Source organism: Pseudophryne corroboree (assembly GCF_028390025.1).
Source record: "Pseudophryne corroboree isolate aPseCor3 chromosome 3 unlocalized genomic scaffold, aPseCor3.hap2 SUPER_3_unloc_18, whole genome shotgun sequence".
Classification (NCBI taxonomy): Eukaryota; Metazoa; Chordata; class Amphibia; order Anura; family Myobatrachidae; genus Pseudophryne; species Pseudophryne corroboree.
This window is the reverse complement of record NW_026967506.1, coordinates 1,614,234-1,630,889: the sequence shown is the minus strand read 5'-3', so window position 1 is coordinate 1,630,889 and position 16,656 is coordinate 1,614,234. Positions and strand designations below refer to the sequence as shown.

The 16,656-nt window shown below is 47.5% G+C and overlaps 1 protein-coding gene across 2 annotated transcripts in view; it reads left to right on the top strand.

Moving 5' to 3' along the window:
• The window catches only part of LOC134983566 (zinc finger protein 260-like), a 64,967-nt gene extending 58,668 nt beyond the window's left edge, over positions 1-6,299 (top strand). For both annotated transcript variants that reach the window (XM_063949224.1, XM_063949223.1), the window contains 2 exons: positions 1,358-1,424; positions 4,123-6,299. In XM_063949224.1, coding sequence (XP_063805294.1) covers positions 1,361-1,424; positions 4,123-6,221 — 2,163 coding nt within the window. In that variant the 5' untranslated portion in view covers positions 1,358-1,360 and the 3' untranslated portion in view covers positions 6,222-6,299. The remainder of the gene's footprint in view (positions 1-1,357; positions 1,425-4,122) is intronic.
• Positions 6,300-16,656: the final 10,357 nt, after the last annotated feature.

Genomic DNA, 16,656 nt, shown 5'->3' with positions numbered 1-16,656 from the left:
GACACAGGGAGCAGAAGATCATTCAGCTGCTGACTGGAGAGGTGACTGCTGGGAATGGGACATTACCTAATAATTCAGAACATGTCGACGCTCCATGAAACACAATAATGAGAAACGTTGACCTCAATATATTAAATAAATATTGTGTAAGCAATGGTGTTTATCGCATTAGACAAGTGTCAGCTTTTCTTAGTGTCAGTAGTTCCCATTTATCAGATATAAAGGTGGTCAGGTGAAGATCAACGTGCCCCACATCCGTCAGGATTACAGCATCTCTCTTGGACTTTGATGCACTTTAGGAACTTACCGCCTGTTCGTACAAGTTTTGGGTTATGAGGGACAGTTTCTGCTCCACCATTAGTGATAGCATGAAGCAGAATCACACATCTGTCTAGTGGGGAAGTGTGGTACACATCTGAGAGCTGCGTCTTCATCCACTGGTCGAAGGAAATATTGGCTTTTGGTGCTACAACAATTTTCTTTGGCATAGTCACTCATTTGAACGACCTATAGTTAAGCACGTGTGATGTATATACAGAAACGGTACAAGTTATGTCCCATAACGAGCTCATGGCGGCTGAGATACAACAGTTGTGCAATCTGTTGGGAGATTTAGCTGTGGAATTGGACTACTTGGGATAATGTAACCGTGGTGGCCCATCTGTGAGAGGTAAAGGGCACATTAATCGGCCAGTCGCGTCTGCTGATGTCTGAGCCAGTGCATGGAACCTTTCTGTACATGAAGTTCTTTTATTTTCTTCCCTGGCCCGGCCCGATAGCAGATTTGTCCAGCCTTCGAGGTCTGATGGCCCTGATACTTGTATTTATCATTGTATATCTGGATGGCCATATGTGGGGATCACAGAGGATGCAGCTTTACCCTTTATATAATATAGATTGTCCATGGTAGAGGCAGAGAAGCTTCTTCAGGAATTCTCTGATTAGTGGAGCAAACAAAGGAATTCTCCCCAGCCACTTGTGGTTGGGTCCTAAGAGCGTAATTCTGTATCCATAGACGTACTGTATATACACATACCTCTTACATGGTAGACTCGCTCCGGTCCGCTAGTCTGTAAGCTCTCCGCCCTCTTATTATTTCCCTGTTCTGTCCTTTTCTCCAGAGCACTAACCCTCTGATCTTTTCTGTCCACCCTCTAAGAGCGCTGGCTCTTGTCACATCTCATAGATTGGTTCTGCACCCACCTGTATTATTCTCTGTTCAGTGCTATGGACACTATAAATAATAGATAATAACACTCCTAGGGCATGAGGCTACCCTGATGCTAGTTTGTCTCCGATGTCTTGCAGGATAAGTTCCATGTCATTTACTTCTATCATATTCTTCTCTTTCTTCCAGAAGATGGAGCCTTCCGTAGGACCTGAGGATCAGTACATAAATGGCCGCCATCCAGCCATATCACTTGGTAAGAGACTTTTTATACTGCTGTACACTAAGTATCAGGTCCTTTATACATGCAGAGTATGATCTCAGGGGCAGCAGACAGTGGTCTGGGTTTCTTTTTGGCATTTTGTCACTCGGCCTCTAACTGGCATCTTACATCCAAGTGTTACCATCAGTCTTGTGGACTGTGCACCAACACTGGTGTAGTTACTATTAGGATTCCATCTGGTGATCTAATCAGCTGCACCTTCATAGACACCCCAGAGAACATCATGGAAACTATGTGGTTTCATCTGTCCCAGTGCAAGAGGTTCTAAAGGCACTTGTTATAATTGTCTGAATAGACCCAATAGTTTTCACAGGATTATTTCAGAGGTAAAATAAACAACAATGTAACATATAGTTACAAGTGAAGGATAGGAGAGGTACCACAATACACAACATTATCTGTGTGTTGTATCATTGATTGTTATGTGTTGTTATGTCTTTGTAAGTCGTTTTAAAAGTTAAGTTTTAATTTATTCTAAAGAGTGCCCCTAAAAAATAGTTGTCCTTTTTCTTCTGAAATTTTATAAGTTCTCTGCAGTTAGTCATTGTAATCAGTGTCTTGTGTTCTCTGCAGTTAGTCATTGTAATCAGTGTCTTGTATTCTCTGCAGTCATTGTAATCAGTGTCTTCTGTTCTCTGCAGTTAGTCGTTGTAATCAGTGTCTTCTGTTCTTTGCAGTTAGTCATTGTAATCCAGTGGTTTGTATTCTCTGCAGTTATTGTAATCAGTGTTCTCTGCTGTTAGTCATTGTAATCCATGTTCTCTGCAGTTAGTCATTATAATCAGTGTTCTCTGCAGTTAGTCATTGTAATCAGTGTCTTGTGTTCTCTGCAGTTAGTCATTGTAATCAGTGTCTTGTATTCTCTGCAGTCATTGTAATCAGTGTCTTCTGTTCTCTGCAGTTAGTCATTGTAATCAGTGTCTTGTATTCTCTGCAGTTAGTCGTAATCAGTGTCTTCTGTTCTTTGCAGTTAGTCGTTGTAATCAGTGTCTTCTGTTCTTTGCAGTTAGTCATTGTAATCCAGTGGTTTGTATTCTCTGCAGTTATTGTAATCAGTGTTCTCTGCTGTTAGTCATTGTAATCCATGTTCTCTGCAGTTAGTCATTGTAATCAGTGTCTTGTGTTCTCTGCAGTTAGTCATTGTAATCAGTGTCTTGTATTCTCTGCAGTCATTGTAATCAGTGTCTTCTGTTCTCTGCAGTTAGTCATTGTAATCAGTGTCTTGCATTCTCTGCAGTTAGTTGTTGTAATCAGTGTCTTCTGTTCTTTGCAGTTAGTCATTGTAATCCAGTGGTTTGTATTCTCTGCAGTTATTGTAATCAGTGTTCTCTGCTGTTAGTCATTGTAATCCATGTTCTCTGCGGTTAGTCATTATAATCAGTGTTCTCTGCAGTTAGTCATTGTAATCAGTGTCTTGTGTTCTCTGCAGTTAGTCATTGTAATCAGTGTTCTATGCAGTTAGTCATTATAATTAGTGTTCTCTGCAGTTAGCCATTGTAATCAGTGTTCTCTGCAGTTAGTCATTATAATCAGTGTTCTCTGCAGTTAGTCATTGTAATCAGTGTTCTCTGCAGTTAGTCATTGTAATCGGTGTTCTCTGCAGTTAGTCATTTGTAATCAGTGTTCTCTGCAGTTAGTCATTTGTAATCAGTGTTCTCTGCAGTTAGTCATTTGTAATCAGTGTTCTCTGCAGTTAGTCATTTGTAATCAGTGTTCTCTGCAGTTAGTCATTTGTAATCAGTGTTCTCTGCAGTTAGTCATTGTAATCTGTGTTCTCTGCAGTTAGTCATTGTAATCGGTGTTCTCTGCAATTTGTCATTGTAATCGGTGTTCTCTGCAGTTAGTCATTGTAATCTGTGTTCTCTGCAGTTAGTCATTTGTAATCTGTGTTCTCTGCAGTTAGTCATTTGTAATCAGTGTTCTCTGCAGTTAGTCATTGTAATCGGTGTTCTCTGCAATTTGTCATTGTAATCGGTGTTCTCTGCAGTTAGTCATTGTAATCGGTGTTCTCTGCAGTTAGTCATTTGTAATCAGTGTTCTCTGCAGTTAGTCATTTGTAATCAGTGTTCTCTGCAGTTATTCATTGTAATCAGTGTTCTCTGCAGTTAGTCATTGTAATCTGTGTTCTCTGCAGTTAGTCATTTGTAATCAGTGTTCTCTGCAGTTAGTCATTGTAATCTGTGTTCTCTGCAGTTAGTCATTTGTAATCCGTGTTCTCTGCAGTTAGTCATTTGTAATCAGTGTTCTCTGCAGTTAGTCATTTGTAATCAGTGTTCTCTGCAGTTAGTCATTGTAATCTGTGTTCTCTGCAGTTAGTCATTGTAATCGGTGTTCTCTGCAGTTAGTCATTGTAATCGGTGTTCTCTGCAGTTAGTCATTGTAATCGGTGTTCTCTGCAGTTAGTCATTTGTAATCAGTGTTCTCTGCAGTTAGTCATTGTAATCGGTGTTCTCTGCAGTTAGTCATTGTAATCGGTGTTCTCTGCAGTTAGTCATTGTAATTGGTGTTCTCTGCAGTTAGTCATTGTAATCGGTGTTCTCTGCAGTTAGTCATTGTAATCTGTGTTCTCTGCAGTTAGTCATTGTAATCGGTGTTCTTTGCAGTTAGTCATTGTAATCAGTGTTCTCTGCAGTTAGTCATTGTAATCAGTGTCTTGTTTTTCTCTGGACAGATTTGGCTGCAGAGAGGGATACAGCTGAGAGCAATAACAGAAGCATTTCATCAGAGGACTATAAAAAGGAAGAAACCAGCGTTATTCCCTGTAATCAAGGAAGATTTGTCCATAATCTAAGCCCAGAACCCATTTTACACATGAAATCTGATCTGAAAGAGAACGGTGTCTCGCCCTTACCCACACAAATAACGCTTACGCAAATTAAGGAGGAATGGGTGTCGTGTGAAGAAGAAGAAGATACAAAGGACAGCAATATTTATTTGCCAGTAAAGAGCACCCAGCACGTTGAGGAGTCATGTGAAGAAGGAAAGCTCACACTCACAGATCACACACAACATCCGTCTGTCTCATGCGAGAGAGGCAATCTGACCGACACACAATATACATCTATTCATATCAAGGAGGAATCGCTCTCATGTGATGAAGCAAATGTGACTGTTACCGAGATGTATACACCCAAAGATCATACACACTATATATCTCACACCCATGAGGACTCCGACGCACATGAGAGACCCCAGCCGACACAGTACGCGTCATACACGAAGGATGAATCGGATTCCTACGAAGAAGAAAATCTCACAGACACTGAAGTGCATACCCCTACTGACTACATCCCCGTCATCATTAAGGAGGAGTCTCTCTCATGTGACGAAGACAACCTCACAGACACAGACTTTTATAAACCCACAGAAGATAGTGACCCAGATTACACCTTTCCTGGAGCTACAGAGTATCCATGCCCCCAGTGTGCAAAGTGCTGCAATACGCCCCTGGAACTGGCCAGACACAAGCGCTTCCACCTGCAGAGGAAAACATTTCCCTGCTCCATCTGCGATAAAACTTTTAGCAGTAAATCGGATTTGGCTAGACATGAGCGAATTCACACCGGGGAGAAGCCCTTCCTATGCTACGAGTGTGGGAAATGTTTTAGTAAAAAATCTGATGTTATTAGACACGAGAAAATTCACACCGGGGAGAAGCCGTTCACCTGTTCTGAGTGTGGAAAGTGTTTTAGTCGGGACTCGCATCTTATTCGACATCAAAGGATTCACACAGCAGAGAAAGCATTTACCTGCTCAGAGTGCGGGAAGATCTTTACGCGGGAAACTCAGCTTGTCCGCCACCTGAGAGTTCACACCGGAGAGAAACCGTTCTCCTGTTCCGAGTGCGGAAAATGTTTCCGCAAGAAATCTGACGTGGTCCGACATGAGAAGATTCACACGGGAGAGAAACCTTTTGTTTGCTCAGAGTGCGGGAAATGTTTCAGCCGCCACTCGCATCTGGTCATCCATCGACGGGTCCACACCGGAGAGAAAACCTTCTCCTGCTCTGAATGCGGCAAAAGTTTCACCCAGTACTCCACCCTTATTTCCCACCGTAGAATCCACACAGGCGAGAAACCCTTTTCCTGCACAGAATGCGGGAAATGTTTTCCCCAGAAAAGAGACCTCAATAAGCACATGACTGTCCACACTGGCGTAAAGCCGTATCCCTGTTCCGAATGCGGGAAAAGCTTTGTGTTGAAGTATGAACTCAGGAAGCACGTGAGAATCCACACGGAAGAGAAGCACTTTGTATGCACCGAGTGTGGGAAATGCTTCATTACCAAGTCCGATCTGGTGCGGCATCAGAGAATTCACACCGGGGAGAAGCCCTTTGCCTGCTCGGAATGTGGGAAGTGCTTCAGCCGACATACGTACCTAGGGATACACCAAAGGGTACACACCGGAGAGAAGCCCTTCGTGTGCTCCGACTGTGGGAAGTGTTTCAGTCAGCGGACGGCTCTCTCGGCGCACGGGCGGACTCATTCTGGCGGTAGGCCGTTTGCTTGCTCTGAGTGTGGCAAATGTTTCAGTAAGAAATCTGATCTTCTCAGACATCAGAGGATTCACACAGGCGAGAAGCCCTTTACCTGCCCGGAATGTGGGAAGTGTTTTAGCCGACACACCTATCTCATGATACACAAAAGGATCCACACCGGGGAAAAGCCCTTTCTCTGCTCTGAGTGTGGAAAGCACTTCACCTATAAATCCCACCTAGTCCGCCATCACAGAATCCATGCAGCTGAAGGAACCTCTCCTTCCTCTGAATGAGGAACGTCCTGGCCACCATCCTCTTTTCTCTTACGTCCTAGAGGATGCTGGGGACTCCGTAAGGACCATGGGGTATAGACGGGCTCCGCAGGAGATAGGGTACCTAAAAAGAACTTTAACTATGGGTGTGCACTGGCTCCTCCCTCTATGCCCCTCCTCCAGACCTCAGTTAGATCTTGTGCCCAGAGGAGAGTGGGTGCACTGCAGAGAGCTCTCCTGAGTTTTCTGTGGAAAAAGAATTTTGTTAGGTTTTTTATTTTCAGGGAGTCCTGTTGGCAACAGGCTCCCTGCATCGTGGGACCGAGGAGAGAGAAGCAGAGCTGGCTTGTCAAGTTGGGCTCTGTTTCTAAGGCTACTGGACACCATTAGCTCCAGAGGGAGTCGGAACACAGGTCTCACCTGGGGTTCGTCCCGGAGCGCGCCGCCACCGTCCTCCTCACAGATGCCGAAGATAGAAGCGGGTGAGTATTGAGGAAAAGACTTCAGGCGGCAGAAGACATCAGATCTTCATGAGGTAAGCGCGCAGCGGTAAGCTGCGCGCCATTGCTCCCAGTCACACACACAAAGCAGGCACTGAAGGGTGCAGGGGGGGGGGGCCCTGGGTAGCAATAAACCTCACATTTGGGCACTGACAAGGTAGATTAGGCTGCTGGGCAGTAATTCTACGATCCCCCGCCATTTTCTATTAAAAAATCACCGGGACCAAAGCCCGCCGTCGGGTGGGCGGAGCTTGATCCCCAGCACTAACCAGCGCCATTTTCTCCACAGAAACTGCATGAGGAACACGCTGGCTCCCTGGTCTCTCCCCTGCTGAACATTCAGGCTGGAAAAAAGAGGAGGGGGGCACTTTGGCGACGCAGTGAGGGGGAATTAAGGTTATATATATAAAAAGCGCTATCTGGTCATATATTCCAGTGTAATTAAGCGCTGGCTGTGTGCTGGCATACTCTCTCTGTCTCTCCTAAGGGCCTGGTTGGGGTTTTGTCCCCTTATAGGTAAATCCCTGTGTGTGTGGGATGTCGGTACGTGTGTGTCGACATATCTGAGGCGGAAGGCTTTTCCAAAGAGGAGGTGGAGCAAATGAGTGGTGTGTGCCCGTCGGTTGTGCCGACTCCAGATTGGATGGACATGTGGCATATGTTGAATGCAAGTGTGGCATCGTTACATAAAAGGCTTGATAAGGCTGAATTAGGGGGGACATCAGGGGGTCAATCCTTAGATTGGACCGACCCACAGGGCCCGTCGGGGTCTCAAAAGCGTCCCTTAACACAAGACACTACTACCGACAAGGATTCTGATTCCAGTGTCGACTATGACAAAGTAAAATTGCACCCTAGGGTGACTAAAACCATTCAGTGTATGATTGTGGCAATAAGGAATGTGTTGCATATTGAGGATGAACCCTCGGTCCCCGACACAAGGGTACACATGTTTAAGGGAAAGAAACAGATTATTCATTTTCCCACATCTCATGAATTAAATGATTTCTTTGGAAAAGCTTGGGAGACTCCGGATAAGAGACCGCAGATCCCCAAAAGAATTTATATGGCATACCCTTTCCCTAAGCAGGACAGGGAGATTTGGGAATCACCCCCCACTGTGGACAAGGCCCTGACGCGCTTGTCCAAGAAAGTGGCGCTACCGTCTCCTGACACAGCGGCCCTTAAGAACCCTGCAGATCGCAGGCAAGAAACTACCTTAAAGTGTATTTATTCTCATACGGTTGCGTCGGCATGGGTGTATAGCGCAATTGCAGCTTGGACAGATGAGCTGACAGATCAATTTGATAATATGGATAAGGATATTATATTCCTAACTCTAGCCCATATTAAAGACGCAGTCTTATTTATGAGGGATGCTCAAAGGGACATTGGATTGCTAGCTTCTAGGGCCAATGTCATGTCTGTCTCAGCGAGAAGATCCTTATGGACTCGCCAATGGACGGGTGATGCGGATTCCAAGAAACATATGGAAGTACTACCCTACAAGGGTGATGTATTGTTTGGGGATGGGCTGACGGACCTAGTTTCCACAGCCACAGCAGGTAAATCAAATGTTTTACCTTACATACCCCAACTGCAAAAGAAAGTAACACCCTATCAGATGCAGTCCTTTCGGTCGCCAGAGGTAAGGGCAGAGGCAAGAGCACCTGCTTAGGCAGGTGCCCAGGAGCTAAAGTCCTCCCTGGCTGCTCCAAAACCCACAGCATGACGCTGGGGCTCCCCTGAGGGAGTCTGCACCGGTGGGGGCACGTCTTCGACTTTTCAATCAGGCCTGGGTCAGTTCGGACCTGAATCCCTGGGTGTTGGAAATAGTTTCCCAGGGTTACAAATTGGAATTCGAGAAGGTGCCCCCGCGCCAATTTTTCAAATCGGCCCTACCAGCTTCCACATCGGAAAGGGATGTAGTGTTAGCTGCAATTCAAACGTATACAGCAAGTGATAATCAAGGTTCCCCTCCACCAGCAGGGAAGAGGTTACTATTCAACCCTATTTGTGGTCCCGTAACCGGACTGAATCTGGAATCCCTAAACCTGTACATAAGAAGATTCAAATTCAAAATGGAATCTCTCAGAGCGATAATAGCCAACATGGAGGAGGGGGAGTTTATGGTGTCTCTGGACATAAAGGAGTACCTTCATATCCTCATATATGCCCCCCATCAGGAATACTTGAGATTCGCTGTGCAGGACTGTCATTACCAATTTCAAACGTTGCCGTTTGGACTCTCCACGGCCCCGAGGATTTTCACCAAGGTAATGGCGGAAATGATGGTGGTCCTGCGCAAGTATGGAGTCACAATTATCCCATACTTGGACGATCTCAAGGGAGATCAAGGGAGAAATTGCTGAACAGTGTGGCGCTCTCGTTGAGAGTGCTCCAGCAGCACGGTTGGATTCTAAATCTACCGAAGTCACAGTTGATTCCGACAACTCGACTACCAATCCTAGGTATGATACTGGATATGGAACAAATGAAGGCCTTCCTCCCAATAGAGAAAGCCCAGGACATCCAGAACATGGTCAGAGACCTGCTGAAACCAAAAGGGGTGTTCACCAATGCACTCGAGTTCTGGGGAAAATGGTGGCGGCCTACGAGGCCATTCCCTTCGGCAGGTTCCATACAAGGACTTTTCAATGGGACCTTCTGGAAAAGTGGTCCGGGTCCCATCTGCACTTACATCGGAAAATAACTCTGTCCCCAGGGACCAGAGTGTCCCTCCTGTGGTGGTTGCAAAGTGCTCGCCTCCTGGAGGGTCGCAGGTTCGGAATTCAGGATTGGATCCTGGTTACCACGGACGCGAGCCTCCGAGGATGGGGAGCGGTCACACAGGGAAAACATTTTCAGAGTCTTTGGTCAGACCATGAGTCCTGTCTACACATCAATGTGTTGGAACTCAGGGCCATTTACAACGTCCTTCAACAAGCGGAGAGTCTTCTTCGAAACCTACCGGTTCTGATTCAATCAGACAATGTCACAGCAGTGGCTCATGTGAACCGCCAAGGCGGGACAAAAAGCAGAGTCGTGATGGCGGAAGCCACAAGGATCCTTCGCTGGGCGGAAAATCATGTAAGCACTCTGTCAGCTGTCTTCATTCCGGGAGTGGACAACTGGGAAGCAGACTTCCTCAGCAGACACGATTTCCATCCAGGAGAGTGGGGACTTCATCAAGAAGTCTTTGCAGACGTAACACGTCTTTGGGGAACTTCTCAAATAGACATGGTGGCGTCACGCCTCAACAAAAAACTTCAGAGGTACTGCGCCAGGTCTCGGGACCCTCAGGCAATAGCAGTGGACGCTCTGGTAACACCGTGGGTGTTCAAATCGGTCTACGTGTTTCCTCCTCTTCCTCTCATCACAAAAGTGTTGAGGATCATCAGACGAAGAAGAGTACGAACGATACTCGTTGTCCCAGACTGGCCTCGAAGGGCCTGGTACTCGGATCTACAAGAGATGCTCACAGGAGATCCCTGGCCTCTTCCTCTGAGGGAAGACCTGTTGCAGCAGAGGCCCTGTGTATTTCAAGACTTACCGCGGTTACGTTTGACGGCATGGCGGTTGAATGCCGAATCCTAGCGAAAAAGGGGATTCCGGAAGAGGTCATCCCTACGTTAATAAAGGCTAGGAAGGAGGTGACGATAAAACATTATCACTGTATCTGGCGAAAGTATGTGTCTTGGTGTGAGACCAAGAATGCACCTACGGAAGATTTTCATCTGGGTCGTCTTCTCCACTTCCTACAGACAGGAGTGGATATGGGCCTGAAATTCGGCTCTCTCGATTTTCTTTCAGAAGGAATTGGCTTCTCTTCCAGAAGTCCAGATGTTTGTAAAGGGAGTGCTGCACATCCAGCCCCCTTTTGTGCCTCCAATGGCACCATGGGACCTGAACGTGGTGTTGTAGTTCCTAAAATCACACTGGTTTGAACCGCTAAACAAGGTTGAGTTGAAATTTCTTACCTGGAAGGTGGTCATGTTGTAGGCCTTAGCATCAGCAAGGCGAGTGTCAGAATTGGCGGCTTTGTCACACAAGAGCCCCTACTTGATTTTTCATGTGGATCGAGCTGAATTAAGGACACGTCCGCAATTTTTGCCTAAGGTGGTTTCTTCGTTCCATATGAGTCAACCTATTGTGGTGCCTGTGGCTACAAGTGACCTGGAGGATTCCAGATCCCTGGACGTAGTCAGGGCCTTAAAAATGTATGTAGCGAGGACGGCTAGAATTAGGTAAACAGAGGCTCTGTTTATCCTGTATGCGGCCAATAAGATTGGCGCTCCTGCTTCGAAGCAGACTATTGCTCGCTGGATCTGTAATACGATTCAGCAGGCTCACTCTACGGCTGGATTGCCGGTACCAAATTCGGTTAAGGCCCATTCCACCAGGAAGGTGGGCTCTTCTTGGGCGGCTGCCCGGGACGTCTCGGCTTTACAACTTTGCCGAGCGGCGACTTGGTCGGGGTCAAACACTTTTGCTGAATTCTACAAGTTTGATACCCTGGCTGATGAGGACCTAGCGTTTGCTCAGTCAGTGCTGCAGAGTCATACGCACTCTCCCGCCCGATTGGATGCTTTGGTATAAACCCCATGGTCCTTACAGAGTCCCCAGCATCCTCTAGGACGTAAGAGAAAATAAGATTTTAAACCTACCGGTAAATCTATTTCTCCTAGTCCGTAGAGGATGCTGGGCGCCCGTCCCAATGCGGAAACTCTGCAAGACTTGTATATAGTTGTTGCTTACATAAGGGTTATGTTACAGTTGACATCGGTCTTGGACCGTTAGTGTTGTTTTTGTCATACTGTTAACTGGTTATGTATGTTCCAGGTTACATGGTATGATTGGTGTGGGCTGGTATGAATCTTGCCCTTGGATTTCTAAATCCTGCCTTGTACTGTCCGTCTCCTCTGGGCACAGTTCTCTAACTGAGGTCTGGAGGAGGGGCATAGAGGGAGGAGCCAGTGCACACCCATAGTCAAAGTTCTTTTTAGGTGCCCTATCTCCTGCGGATCCCGTCTATACTCCATGGTCCTTACGGAGTCCCCAGCATCCTCTACGGACTAGGAGAAATAGATTTACCGGTAGGTTTAAAACCTTATTTTTATCACTCCTGACATGGAACATGGTCCTAAGAAGAGGACATCTGAGAAGACATTTTTAGGATACCTCAGTTGAACAAATGAACACGCACAGGAGCACTCGATGGGTCGTCAGAAGGACATGTCCGAATCCCAGAAACTGTTCTTCATGAGATCAGAAGTGTTTACTGCAACGTCTTTCTATTAGTCGGTATATCTAGCAATATAGGAACTAAGAACTTGACATGAATTTGTGTTATGCATGTGTGCTGTAAACTTACTGTAGTCTAATAAATAGTAAGTAACTGTAGAGAAGTGCAGTGTAATGGAATGATGTTGATATGTGAACATATAGTTGAGTGTATTAAATTCCACGATGACTCCACAGCTTCCCAACGTTCTGGAAACAGAAGGGGACCTTGGATGAAGTCCCGGTAATAATGAAGTTATTAGTGGTGATTGTGAATCATTGTCAGAAACTCAAATTAAAAATGAATCTTCAGACTAAACAAAAATATTCTCCAAATATTGTAGTATTTTTTTCACGCAGGAAAACACCTGTGTACTCGTCATTCCCTTTTATGAGCAAAACCGAAATGTCCCATGTGCTGAGTACTCGCCTAAGCGTCTCCTGACTGGAGAGCCCTAGACTACTCTCAGGGCTTCATCTGATATATCAGTGGATGCTGGGTGGAAGGTGTCTCTGCAGTAACTGGTGTAGTGAACGTGTTGCACTCCAGTCCTATGAGAGCAGCTGTAACGTCTGTGCTTCGTGTAATGTCTTGCACACGTGACAGCCAGCGAAAAGGTCACCGAGCCGTAAAGATGTTGTGCTCTTTACATAGATTTCCATTCGGCAAAGTTCTGCATGAGTCTGAGAAAAGGGTGAGAGCCTAAACTGAGGTTCATCCTCTGTCCTACCCCATACTAGTGACTGCATTTACACTCTGATGAGACCTTAACCCCCTATGGGAAATAGAATAGTTTAAAGCAGTCATTTTTATAATCCATGTTTGAGAAGTCCTCTATAAAAATTTTGTGACCATTGGAAATAGCTGGATGATGTGTCAATGACGGGAAACTATAATGATCAATGGAGCCACTTCCCGATGAGTCAGTCCGTTTCCAGATCTGTGTGTGCCTGGTTGTAAGTAAAGTCCTCTGGGTCGTGTTCTCTCATTTGTGTATTAGCTGTAAAACATGATTAATTGTAGAAAGGATTGTGGCCGTAGCAGTTACCAGGGCAGCCAGGAGATAGATTGTGGCCGTAGCAGTTACCAGGGCAGCCAGGAGAAAGATTGTGGCCGTAGCAGTTACCAGGGCAGCCAAGAGATAGATTGTGGCCGTAGCAGTTACCAGGGCAGCCAGGAGAAAGATTGTGGCCATAGCAGTTACCAGGGCAGCCAGGAGAAAGATTGTAGCAGTTACCAGGGCAGCCAGGAGAAAGATTGTGGCCGTAGCAGTTACCAGGGCAGCCAGGAGAAAGATTGTGGCCGTAGCAGTTACCAGGGCAGCCAGGAAAAAGATTGTGGCCGTAGCAGTTACCAGGGCAGCCAGGAGAAAGATTGTGGCCGTAGCAGTTACCAGGGCAGCCAGGAGAAAGATTGTGGCCGTAGCAGTTACCAGGGCAGCCAGGAGAAAGATTGTGGCCGTAGCAGTTACCAGGGCAGGAGAAAGATTGTAGCGGTTACCAGGGCAGCCAGGAGAAAGATTGTGGCCATAGCAGTTACCAGGGCAGCCAGGAGAAAGATTGTGGCAGTAGCAGTTACCAGGAGAAAGATTGTGGCCGTAGCAGTTACCAGGGCAGCCAGGAGAAAGATTGTGGCCATAGCAGTTACCAGGGCAGCCAGGAGAAAGATTGTGGCCGAAGCAGTTACCAGGGCAGCCAGGAGAAAGATTGTAGCCGTAGCAGTTACCAGGGCAGCCAGGAGAAAGATTGTAGCAGTTACCAGGGCAGCCAGGAGAAAGATTGTGGCCGTAGCAGTTACCAGGGCAGCCAGGAGAAAGATTGTGGCCGTAGCAGTTACCAGGGCAGCCAGGAGAAAGATTGTGGCCGTAGCAGTTACCAGGGCAGCCAGGAGAAAGATTGTGGCCATAGCAGTTACCAGGGCAGCCAGGAGAAAGATTGTGGCCGTAGCAGTTACCAGGGCAGCCAGGAGAAAGATTGTGGCCGTAGCAGTTACCAGGGCAGCCAGGAGAAAGATTGTGGCCGTAGCCGTTACCAGGGCAGCCAGGAGAAAGATTGTGGCCGTAGCAGTTACCAGGGCAGCCAGGAGAAAGATTGTGGCCGTAGCAGTTACCAGGGCAGCCAGGAGAAAGATTGTGGCCGTAGCAGTTACCAGGAGAAAGATTGCGGCCGTAGCAGTTACCAGGGCAGCCAGGAGAAAGATTGTGGCCGTAGCAGTTACCAGGAGAAAGATTGTGGCCGTAGCAGTTACCAGGGCAGCCAGGAGAAAGATTGTGGCCATAGCAGTTACCAGGGCAGCCAGGAGAAAGATTGTGGCCGTAGCAGTTACCAGGGCAGCCAGGAGAAAGATTGTAGCCGTAGCAGTTACCAGGGCAGCCAGGAGAAAGATTGTGGCCATAGCAGTTACCAGGGCAGCCAGGAGAAAGATTGTGGCCGTAGCAGTTACCAGGGCAGCCAGGAGAAAGATTGTGGCCGTAGCAGTTACCAGGGCAGGAGAAAGATTGTAGCAGTTACCAGGGCAGCCAGGAGAAAGATTGTGGCCGTAGCAGTTACCAGGGCAGCCAGGAGAAAGATTGTGGCCATAGCAGTTACCAGGGCAGCCAGGAGAAAGATTGTGGCCGTAGCAGTTACCAGGAGAAAGATTGCGGCCGTAGCAGTTACCAGGGCAGCCAGGAGAAAGATTGTGGCCATAGCAGTTACCAGGGCAGCCAGGAGAAAGATTGTGACCGTAGCAGTTACCAGGGCAGCCAGGAGAAAGATTGTGGCCGTAGCAGTTACCAGGGCAGCCAGGAGAAAGATTGCCGCCGTAGCAGTTACCAGGGCAGCCAGGAGAAAGATTGTGGCCGTAGCAATTACCAGGGCAGCCAGGAGAAAGATTGCGGCCGTAGCAGTTACCAGGGCAGCCAGGAGAAAGATTGTGGCAGTAGCAGTTACCAGGAGAAAGATTGTGGCCATAGCAGTTACCAGGGCAGCCAGGAGAAAGATTGTGGCCGTAGCAGTTACCAGGAGAAAGATTGCGGCCGTAGCAGTTACCAGGGCAGCCAGGAGAAAGATTGCGGCCGTAGCAGTTACCAGGGCAGCCAGGAGAAAGATTGTGGCCGTAGCAGTTACCAGGGCAGCCAGGAGAAAGATTGTGGCCGTAGCAGTTACCAGGAGAAAGATTGTGGCCGTAGGAGTTACCAGGGCAGCCAGGAGAAAGATTGTGGCCGTAGCAGTTACCAGGGCAGCCAGGAGAAAGATTGTGGCCGTAGCAGTTACCAGGGCAGCCAGGAGAAAGATTGTGGCCGTAGCAGTTACCAGGGCAGCCAGGAGAAAGATTGTGGCCGTAGCAGTTACCAGGGCAGCCAGGAGAAAGATTGTGGCCGTAGCAGTTACCAGGAGAAAGATTGTGGCCGTAGGAGTTACCAGGGCAGCCAGGAGAAAGATTGTGGCCGTAGCAGTTACCAGGGCAGCCAGGAGAAAGATTGCGGCCGTTGCAGTTACCAGGGCAGCTAGGAGAAAGATTGTGGCCGTAGCAGTTACCAGGGCAGCCAGGAGAAAGATTGTGGCCGTAGCAGTTACCAGGGCAGCCAGGAGAAAGATTGCGGCCGTAGCTGTTACCAGGGCAGCCAGGAGAAAATCCTGGGCACCACTGGAGGTGTGACCATGGCAACTCCTCTTTGGGGGTGTATCTAGCACATCAGAAGCACCCACTCACAGAAGCATGGCATGCCTCCCAGCCAGGGTAGTAAAGAGCCTGGCTGGGCCTAATCAAAGGAGGCGTGGACCTGGGCCCCTCTATCAGACCTGGGCCTAGGTCATTTGCACCCTCCCCCTCCTCTCTTGACGCCACTGGCAGTTACTGCATGTTGGTGATCAGATGAAGGGTGGCCCGATCAGCGGGACTGATGCCACATCTCTGCTCTATTCCATATGAAAGCTGGAATTTGTAGAACCCATTGATAGAAATGTTTCGGGTTTTGCCATAACATCAGAGACTGCAGTTGGGTAAAGTTTTGAAAGTAATAAAATGAATTTAGAATTTGGTCAGTTTTCAGGATCCGTAGCCTACTGGGGGCTTGTCCATACCAACTAGCAGATTATGCACAAGAGTTTTATCATCAAAAGGTAGAAAACCCTTCAGCTTTCAGAAGACTAGTAACGTCATGTAGTTGTGGAGTCTCCGGACTCATAGATAATACGTAATGAGCTTCTTTCTGCTAAACCAGCGGTTCCCAAACTCGATTCCTCAAGGACCCCCCCAGCAGGACATGTTTTCCAGGGTTCGGTATGGGTGACCGGTGGAGAGGATGCCGGCTGTCAATATGCCGACAGCGGCATCCCATCCATCAGAATGCCGGCACTGAGGCGAGCGATGAGTCCCGGTAAATGAAACCTATCCTGTTATCCAGGTCACCTAGCAGGTGCACAGGTGTATTCATTACTCACTGGAGCTAATTATGGGGCTAATTCAGGATGGATCGCAAATCACGATCTAACCGGAATTTTTACAATCTCCCCGCGGGCGCCCGCACTTTCTCCGGCAGGGTCCACAGGTTATCCACAGGATAGCAATGGGTTATGATGAAGCGACAGCGGATTGGCACCAATCGATCAAAGCTTTCTGGCCTCCCAGGATGCAACGGGCCCGTCCATATATCCCCGCCCACTGGCTCAGGCAAATCAGTTTTGTGTTT